This window comes from Lacerta agilis, chromosome 2, assembly GCF_009819535.1.
Source record: "Lacerta agilis isolate rLacAgi1 chromosome 2, rLacAgi1.pri, whole genome shotgun sequence".
NCBI classification, from domain to species: Eukaryota; Metazoa; Chordata; class Lepidosauria; order Squamata; family Lacertidae; genus Lacerta; species Lacerta agilis.
The window spans coordinates 106,983,815-106,994,081 of record NC_046313.1 but is presented as its reverse complement, the minus strand read 5'-3'; the positions used below and the strand labels follow the sequence as shown (position 1 = coordinate 106,994,081).

At 43.0% G+C, this 10,267-nt stretch overlaps 1 protein-coding gene across 1 annotated transcript; it reads right to left on the bottom strand.

Annotated features, from left to right (window-relative positions):
• Positions 1-312: 312 nt before the first annotated feature.
• On the bottom strand, positions 313-9,934 carry LOC117042153 (lymphocyte antigen 6 complex locus protein G6c-like). The gene is made up of 3 exons (XM_033141644.1): positions 9,821-9,934; positions 2,854-2,970; positions 313-798 (listed from the first exon to the last, which is right to left on the bottom strand). Exons 1-3 carry the CDS (start codon positions 9,870-9,872, stop codon positions 665-667), a joined length of 303 nt encoding a protein of 100 aa, XP_032997535.1. The 5' UTR covers positions 9,873-9,934; the 3' UTR covers positions 313-664.
• Between the last annotated feature and the right edge of the window lie 333 nt (positions 9,935-10,267).

The following is a 10,267-nucleotide window of genomic DNA, read 5'->3' as shown; positions in this document are numbered from 1 at the left end:
AAGAATTTAAAGGGTAAAAAAGCAACAACAGAGGTTCTTTTCATAGAAAAGCCATGGAAATTAATGAATCTACATTCAGTGCCTGCTAAAAGCATGTTTGTTTAAGCAAGCCTGCCCAGACATGTAGAACACTTACATGTGTTTTAATTTGTGTGTGTGTGGGGGGGGGGTTGGTTGGCCCAATTTTAATTATTTTTGAAGGATTTAAGTTGTCATTTAACAGTCAATCGCTCTTCACAGGGAATGCTGGGAATTGTAGTTTTGTGAGAGGAAAAAGGGGTGTGTGTCTCTCTCAGTACCTCTCAGCACCCTTGACGGACGACAGTTCCCAGAATTCTTTGGGGGGAAGCCATGACTGTTTAATGGGGTGTCTTAGTGCTTCAACTGTGCGCTTTGACCGTGAGCTATGTAGAACTAGCTATGAAGCATCTTCAGCAGGTCCTGTGGGAGAAGCCACAACTGGGGCGGGGCAAGAAGAAGCTGAAATCTTGAGCACTGTGGTGGGGGGACAGAAGGTCAAAGTGACGGGATCATATAATCAGAGGGTTGTCTTTTTGGGGTGAAAAGGGTCTCTTTTGCCAGCCTTTATTGTAAATGAACCAGCTGTTGGCCCCGTGCTAAGCCGAACCGTCCTAGGGACAGTAAACAAGAACTGCCAACGGCGTTAAGCATTGCACAAGTCGGTGTCGCAGCAAGTGCGTTCGTAGGCCATGTTGAAGGCATTCTCCCTCCGCTCGGTCCTGTTGCAGAGCTCGGCATATGTGCCGCAGCCATAGCGCTTGAAGAGGAATAATTCGCCTGGTGGGAGAGGAACGAGATGTTCATTAGTTTATTTATTTATTTTAAAAATTAATATTTATTTTTAAAAAATTAACTTAAAACATAGAAATAAACACAACTACATTAACAACATATAAAAACAGTACATAACAACATAAATATTTCTTAAAACTAGTGTTACTTCCTCACATCGTAGTGGGACTTCCTCCTGCCTCCTCCTCCTGCGTCCCTTGTAAATACCTTTTCGTAACTTCCTAAATTCTTAACAATTCTAATCTATTCTCTAATAACAAAAATCATTCATATTTTATATCTCTTGATCTATATTATACCATTGCCTAAATAATTAATCTTATACCTTATCTTAATCCTTATCATCTTCTATCTTAATCATCTATCTTCTGCTCTACAATCTAACTTATCTTCGAGTTATATCTAACTTTCAATCATACAATGATTTTTTAAATACAATTTAAAATTCTTCCATTCTTTTCCACTGCGTCGTCCCTCTGGTCACGGAGTTTCCTGGTCATTGCTGCGAGCTCCATATAGTCCATCATTTTCATCTGCCATTACTCTATCGTTGGTAATTCTTCTGTCTTCCAGTATTTAGCTATCAAAACTCTAGCTGCTGTTGTGGCATACAAAAATAGGTTTCTATCACTTCTACCAATATCCTGGCCTAGGATGCCCAGTAAAAAGGCTTCTGGTTTCTTCTTAAATGTGTTTTTCAACACTTGTTAAATTTCATTATATATCTTTTCCCAGAAGTCTTTTACCTTAGGGCACGTCCACCACATATGGAAGAAGGTTCGTTCTGTTTGTTTACATTTATTACTCTGACCATGGTACATTTTAGCTAATTTCACAGGGGTTAAATACCACCTGTACACCATCTTCATAATATTCTCTCTCAATAAACTGCATGCTGAAAATGAGATGTTCATTAGTTTAACTCCTTCCTTGTACCGAGGGTGAGTCACACCACACAGCGGATAACCCTGAAAATCTAGGTGTTTGGAGCATGGAGCCACAGAAGACCACACCATACGTTTAAAGCACTACGGTGTCATTTTTAAACAATCACGGAGTTCTGGGAGTTGGGGTTGAAATGCAGGAATCTCAGCTAAAGCATCTCGGCTAAAGATGGACATGCAACCTCTGCTTTAAAAACCCCAATCAAGGAGAGCCCACCACCTCCCTAGGGAGTCCGTTCCGTTGTTAAATGGTTCTTACTGCCAGGAAGAATCTCCCTTCTTGCAGCTTGAAGCCTGCAGCAGGAGGTAAGGCAAATGAATAGGGAGCAAGCGCAAGGAGGAACAGGAGTGGGGCCAGGAAATACTGGGGGTCAGCAGGGTACCCCTTTCTGTGGGGAGAGTGCCCTGTCAGGTGCCTGTTGATACCAGCACCTCACACCATTCCCCGAAGGCACTACCATATTTTTCGCCCCATAAGACGCACCTTTTTCCTCCTAAAAAGTAAGGGGAAATATCTGTGCATCTTATGGAGCGAATGGTGGTCCCTGGAGCTGAATTGCCCAGGGGCCAAAAGAGGATCATGCTTTTTATTTTACTAAGAGAAAAGGGGGTGTTGAAAGGACCCCGCTCAGCAGCTGATCAGCAAGAGATCGGGAGAGAGATAAGAGTCCCGGCTCCCTTTCAGCCCCGCCCTCCTTTGTTGAATGTGCTGCAGAGGGAGGTTGTTTGTTTCCCCAGTGACATGTGACTGGCTGATTAGATTATCTGTCTGGAAACTGTAGAAAAGGCCCCCTTTCCTTTAGAAGCTGCAGAAATGTGAGTTGAACCCCATAAAAACAGAGCTTTTCCTCTTTGCTTTTCCCCCTTTGCAAAAGGAGCTTTGCTTTTCCCCCTTTGCAAAAAAAGCTGCAAAACTTTTAGCTGATCCTCAAAAAAACAGGGCTTTTAGAGGAGGAAAACCAGGAAAAAAATTTTTTTCTTGTTTCCTCCTCTAAAAACGAGGTGCGCCCTATGGAGCGAAAAATATGGTAGTTCTCTCGCTGCACAACTGATGGAGATTATACAGCACTAGCGGATTTCCAGTATTTGTTCTTACCAGCATAAACTTTGGTTGTCTCACAGAACTGCCCTTCGCTTGCTTTGCAGGGATCGCCGGTCAGCAGGCATAACTTGCCAACTTTGTACTTACAGACTCTGCACACAAGACCTTCAGCTGCAGGAGAGAAGCAGAAAGACAGGCATGGTTTTTAATCAGAAATGATAAATGGGCCACAAAAGTGCTTAAAAAAAAAACACCAGCAAAAACTGCATGCCAACTTTCCTCCTTTGTGCTTGATGGTGCCCATGGTTTTGCCCGCCACATTTTATCCTTTGCGGCCGTGTGTGTGGTAGGTGAGACTGAGAGGAAGTGACTGGCCACATTTGGAAAGAGATTAAGGGGGATTTAGAAAGGTGGAAAGGCTTGAATTTATTATTATCAGGGAGAATAGCGGCAATAAAGACGTCGGTCCTGCCCAGGATTCTGTTCTTATTTCAAATGCTGCCGATTATAGGGGGAAAAGAAACTTTTGAATCATGGAGAAGAGACCTAGGGAATTTTATTTGGATGGGGAAGAAAGCAGGAATCCAATATAGAATTTTAACGGATGTGAAGGAAAGGGGAGGTTGGGGAGTTCTTGATCTTAAGTTATATTATGCCACAGCATGTTTATGCTGGCTAAAAGAGTGGACCCTGCTTGAGAATAGAGAGTTGTTGGAGTTGGAAGGTTTTAGGAATACCACTGGCTGGCATGCATATCTGTTGCAAGAAAAAAGAGGAAGCTATAGAAATTTTACAGATCATATAATTAAAAAATCTTGAGTTAAAATTTGGGAAGATTATAAACATCTACTTGAATCCAAAATACCATGGTGGAAATGACCGCAATGAATAATTGGATTAAGGGAGGAAAGTGGTTAACATATAAGGAATTAATAATAAAAGAAAATGATCAAATCACATTAAGACCATACCAACATATCAAATAATACTGTACAAGTTGGCTTCACTACCTCCAGACACAAAGCCTTTTTAAAAAAAACATAAAGAGATTGGATTCACAGAAAATAAATCTAAATTGCAAGAACTTTTAGTGGAGAATTCAATTAAACCATTAGCAAAAAAATATATAAATACCTATTAGAGTGGGAATTAAAAGATGAAGAGGTCAAAAGTGTAATGATAAAATGGGCCCAGGACCGATTTATAGAGCACAATGGGATAAGTTATGGATGGTCAATATGAGGTTTACAGCATGTACAGGAATTAAGGGAAATATGAAGAAATTGGTGTATAGATGGCATCCGACACCAGAGAAACTGGCTAGAATTTACAAAAATAGAATGAATAAATGTTGGAAATGCCATGAAAATATAGGCAGCTATTTTCATTGCTGGTGGAAATGTGTAAAAATTTATGGATTTTGGAATGAAATATATGAAAAATTGAAAAAGACGCTGAGAATTATGTTTGAAAAGAAACCCGAAGCCTTTCTATTAAGTATGATTCCCGAAAACATACCTGATGATAGGAAGAATATATTTTTTTTATATGCGTGTGCAGCAGCCAGACTACTTATAGCCCAAAATTGGAGAGGGGGAAATAGACCAACTATTCATGATTGGCAGATTAAATTAGTGGAGTTTATGAATCTAGCTAGGATGACAGTGGTCATTAGAAATATCCCCAAACAAAAATGCAAAGTTGAGAGTGGAAATATGCTGAAGATTATTTGAATAAAGAAGGTATAAAAACAGATTTGGTGATTTGCTTAGACTGAGATACATACATGGACAATTATAAGGTATCAGAGAATTAGTTATCTGTTTAATTTAAATTTTGTATCAGATATAGAGGATTAAGAGCTATTATTAAGGGAAGCGATATACAAACAATTGGAAGTCAATTTTAAACTGTTATTTCTATTCTTTGTTTTTTCTTTGTTTTTCTTTTTTCCCCTTTCCTTTTCTTTGTAATTATTTTTTTCCCCTGTTTTATTTGGACTATATTTGTATATTGTGTGTTTAATTTTTTGTATGTCAAAGAAATCTAAATAAAGCTTATTTTAATTTTAAAAGGGGGGAGGGCACAATTAGGAATCCGTAGAGATAAAAGCAGGGAACCAGCCAACTGGAGAAAAGAGGAGATCTAAAATTATGGAAGGTCCTTAGATGTTAACTTTAAAAGCAAGATTGGCTCGGGGACCAAAAGATAGCAGAGATGCCACTAGGCCAACTAGTCCAGAGGCTGGATTTCCAACAATTTGGGAATCCCCACACCAGGGGACGCCACCTCTCGGTCACCGCTTGCCTGGCTTCAAAAGCTGGGGAGGTTACACAGAGTAGAGCCTCAGCAGAATATCTTAATCAGCAGGCAAGTTTAAATGGGGGAAATTTTAAGCTTCTTTTGGCTGGCACAAGCTTCTTGCGAAACCTGAAACGATTCAGGGTGGAGGGAATCTCTCCCAGCTGGATGCCAGCCAGGCTTCTGTTGTAAACAGATTTCTGTGCCAAGGAATGCTGGAACGGGAACAAGAATGGGTGGCTGGTGATCTCTGTCGAGGCTGCCAAGGCGCCTTTCGTAATCCAGGGAGCACCCAGAATGTAAAGTGGGCAGCATCATATTGTGCATTCCTGATTATAGATGCTCAAGGTGGTATCTGGGCGGTTACACATGACCCCACTTTCCATTCTGTTTGCGCCTACGAAAGTTTTGGGGCGGGCACACTGCTTCCTTTTTCCAGTCAAGTGCACATCCTGTAATTTCTTGTGGGAACCCTGTAACTTTTTACAGCACAAACGTTCTGGTTTATTTTATTCGCCCTGCTTTAGTTGCGCTGTAAGGGAAGAGCGCCCCCTTCAGACTGCAATAACGCTGCAGAAGTATTGCAGAACAACAAAGAAAACACAGAATGATGTGTGGATAGACCAGGGGCACATCCACACTGCATTTTTTGTAATTTTAAATGGTTTGAATCTGTCTTTAATATTGTGTAGCATTGTATTTTAATATTAATGTTGTGTTTAACTTGTTGTGATCCACCCTGGGGCCTTAGGGTGAAGGGCAGATAATAAATTATAACAACAATTACTACAACAAGAAGAAGAAGAGAAGAAGAGTTTGGATTTGATACCCCGCTTTTCACTACCCGAAGGAGTCTCAAAGCGGCTCACATTCTCCTTTCCCTTCCTCCCCCACAACAAACACTCTGTGAGGTGAGTGGGGCTGAGAGACTTCAGAGAAGTGTGACTAGCCCAAGGTCACCCAGCAGCTGCATGTGGAGGAGCGGAGACGCGAACCCGGTTCCCCAGATTACGAGTCTACGGCTCTTAACCACTACACCACACTGGCTCTCAACAACAGCAACACATTTAAAGTAATGCGCCACACCAACCGAACCTCTGAGCGGTGCAAGATTCAGGGTTTTAAGGCATGCTTATCCAGAGTCTGTGTTTCCTATTGGAAATGAGGCACAGCAGAGATTGTGGTGTCATTATGACATATGGGTTATTTAAACACATATATAAACTAAGCCAACGCTGGAATGGTTACACAGCATTACCACACCAAGGGGTTCTTGTTTCCCCCATAGCTGCAGCTTAGAATTCAAACAGACATCAGCCGTAGCTCTGCCTGCTGCTCATCTGCTTCTCTGCCATATAGTTTCTAACTTCTCTAAGATCTGTGGATTTGTCTGTTGAGGGAGGGAGGGGACCCATTCATTTGCCATCCCAGCCAGAGTCCCTTGATCCTTTTGATCTTCATAATGGTCCATCCCCAGGCTATCACCTCATGAGGAAGTTAAACTTGCTTAATTAGATTTTAACGCTTGTTGATTCCTGGAGATTAGCATTGTCTAGCCCACAGTTTAATACACATGAGTCTGACCCCCAGTTTTAACACTCCAAGCATTGGTTGAATTCTAACAGCTACCGGACCCAGAAATTTAGGGTGTCTTGCACCCACAAAGTCATAACTCTATTATGGTTCCCACCCCCCAAAAAGAAACTTGGGAACTGTGGTTTACATCTCACAGAGCAATAACCCCCCCCCAGCTGCTCACCCTTAAATCAAACCCCAGTGGAGGACATCATGAGAAAATGTCTCCATCTGCCTTTTTCAGATGAAGAGTTTGGATTTGATATCCCGCTTTTTCACTACCCGAAGGAGTCTCAAAGCGGCTAACATTCTCCTTTCCCTTCCTCCCCCACAACAAACACTCTGTGAGGTGAGTGGGGCTGAGAGACTTCAGAGAAGTGTGACTAGCCCAAGGTCACCCAGCAGCTGCATGTGGAGGAGTGGAGACACGAACCCGGTTCCCCAGATTAAGAGTCTACCGCTCTTAACCACTACACCCCACTGGTGAAGCACATTGGGAGAGGCTGACTAGTGCCTGAGAAATGTTTGCTGGAAAGAATATGCATACCACCCTCAGCCATCTTACAAGAATAAAATAAGCTCAAAACCTCACATGCACCGAAATTCTCAGTTGCCCTGAGAAAGGGGCAGAAAAACTGAAGCCCTTTTCACAGGGGAACAAAACTGTTGCCTCCATGGAATTAGCTTGGGGTGTTGTTGCAATTGTTTCATCAACAATCTTTTGGATTTCACTTCCTAACCCTCACACATAAATGGCAAAAAGTTGTAGATCCAGTGTGGCCAACCTTTGTCCTTCCAGATGTTGCCGAACTACGACTTACATCAACCCCAGCCAGCATGACCAATCGTCAAAGCTGATAGGAGGTGTAGTCCAACGACATTTGGAGGGACAAAGGTTCCAGAATCGCAGGGTTGCCTCCAACTAACTTCCACTCACACGAGATCCATTGAAATTAAGGAACCCAAAATATTCATGTCTCTTAAATTCAACGGATCTGCTCGGATTAGGACTAGCATTGGACACAACACATCGAGTTGGAAAGAAATTTGGATGTCGTCTACTCCAGCTTTCGCCAACCTGGTGTCTCCTTGCCGTGCCAGTTGGGGCTGATGGGAGCAACATTTGGAGGGCACCAAGTTGGCCAAGGCTGATCTTGTTCAATCCCCCATTGAATTCAGGATCTGCAATGCAGGAATCTTGTGGTTGCAGCATCCCTGGAAGATGGCTGTCCAGTCTCTCCTTAGATCCCTCCAGCAGGCAACAAAGTGTACAATGTTAGTCCTCCTCAGAGAAGACACATTTAAATGAGTGGACGCGACTTAGACCTATTGATTTATGTACTCTGAGAAAAAAATAGTTGGGTACAACCCAAAAGGACCCACCATTCCTAAACACTTAAATATAGTTATAAATTTGTGAGTGCCAGACCACTATTATCTCCGGATCAAGTTAGTATTAGAATTTAATTAAGGCTCAGGGTGTTAAAACTGGGTGCTGGATCCATGTGTATTAGGCTGGAATCAGCAAGCTTTCATAGAATCACAGGATCATAGAGTTGGAAGAGACCACAAGGGCCATCCAGTCCAACCCCCTGCCAAGCAGGAAACACCATCAAAGCATTCCTGACAGATGGCTGTCAAGCCTCTGCTTAAAGACCTCCAAAGAAGGAGACTCCACCACACCCCTTGGCAGCAAATTCCACTGTCGAACAGCTCTTACTGTCAGGAAGTTCTTCCTAATGTTTAGGTGGAATCTTCTTTCTTGTAGTTTGAATCCATTGCCCCGTGTCCGCTTCTCTGGAGCAGCAGAAAACAACCTTTCACCCTCCTCTATATGACATCCTTTTATATATTTGAACATGGCTATCATATCACCCCTTAACCTTCTCTTCTCCAGGCTAAACGTACCCAGCTCCCTAAGCCGTTCCTCATAAGGCATCGTTTCCAGGCCTTTGACCATTTTGGCTGCCCTCCTCTGGACACGTTCCAGCTTGTCAGTATCCTGAGTTTTCTCAGTATCCTGAAGGCTGAGTTTTCAAAGCAATAATTTAATAACCAGGGGAATCTGATAACCAGGCTAGCTTCCTGGATTCAGATGATAGCCTAGGCCAGGCATAGGCAAACTCGGCCCTCCAGATGTTTTGAGACTACAATTCCTATCATCCCTGACCAATGGTCCTGTTAGCTAGTGGGGCCCCTCTCTCAACAGATAAAGCCAGACTTTAGAGAAGAGATATTGGAGTTAGGAGTTATGTGGCTGAGACACATAGCAGCAGCACAATGTTTGATGTCCGTTTGGATCCAAGGTTGCGCCAATGGGAGAAGCAAGACCCTCTTGGGGTGATTATGCTGTGAACATCTCCATCATAGGGTCAGGTTCTATATACAGTGGAACCCTGGGTTACGTACCTCCCGTGTTGCGGACGTTCGAGTTGTGGACGCCTGCAACCCAAAGTGTTTCCAGAGTGCGCGTGACCTGTGGATGCGCAGAAGCGTTCTGCGCACTTTGCGCATGCGCAGAAGCACTCAAATTGTGCTTCTTCTGGGGTTCTCCCCCCCATGCGTTCGTGATCCGCACGCCCGCGTTACGTGCCGCGACCTGGAACGGATCGCTTACGTAACCCAGGGTATCACTGTATGTGTAAATAAACCTAACAACACATCCGCTGTGCTTCATTCCAAGCAGAAAACACAAACCCTGGGTATTCACGCCTCGAACCACTGAAATCTCACACCGCTCACAGAATGGGGTGGCAATGCAGCACCTAAGCTGCTCAGAAAGATGGACCCATCCATTTTCTTACACATTTGCACTAGCTAATTAATAATAATAATAATAATAATAATAATAATAATAATAATAATATATTTATACCCCACCCATCTTGCTGGGTTTCCTAACAGAATTAACTCTGGGCAGCTCCCAGCAGAATTAAAAGCACAATAAAACATCAAACATTAAAAACTTCCCTAAACAGGGCTGCCTTCAGATGTCTTCTTCAGGTGGTTGTTTATTTCCTTGACATCTGATGGGAGGGCGTTCCACAGGGGTGGGTGCCCCTGCCGAGAAGGCCTGGCTACATTCCCATGCAATTGTTTTGCAAAACAACACCCCCCTATTTTCCTTTTGAAGCCTGGTACTTACCAACTGTGCAGAAGAGCAGAAGGGAAAAGCCTAGGAGAAGACACTTGTTCATCTTGAGAAATTTCACGAGAGAGAGAGAGAGAGAGGAGGAGGAGGAGGAGGAATGTGTCTGTGGCAATGACAAGAAGACCGAAGAATCTAACTTTGATTCTGAAAAAAGACTCCTCTTAAAAGGTCTTGAGATGGGAGGTATTAGGGTCAAGAACTGATTTCCATTTGGAGGCAACCAATGGGATGAAGGAATGGGAACAATAGGCACACCTGGGTACTTAGAGAATGGAAAGGAGGTGTGTTGGTGGCGGCATGGAAATGTAGTTTCAATCCAATTAAAACACCGTTCCATAATTGATGAACTTAAGAATCTTCAAACGCCAGAGTGCCGCAGAAGCTGATCCACTTCACAGCTCCCACAAGCATATTCCTCTGCATCTTTTCGAAAATATGGAG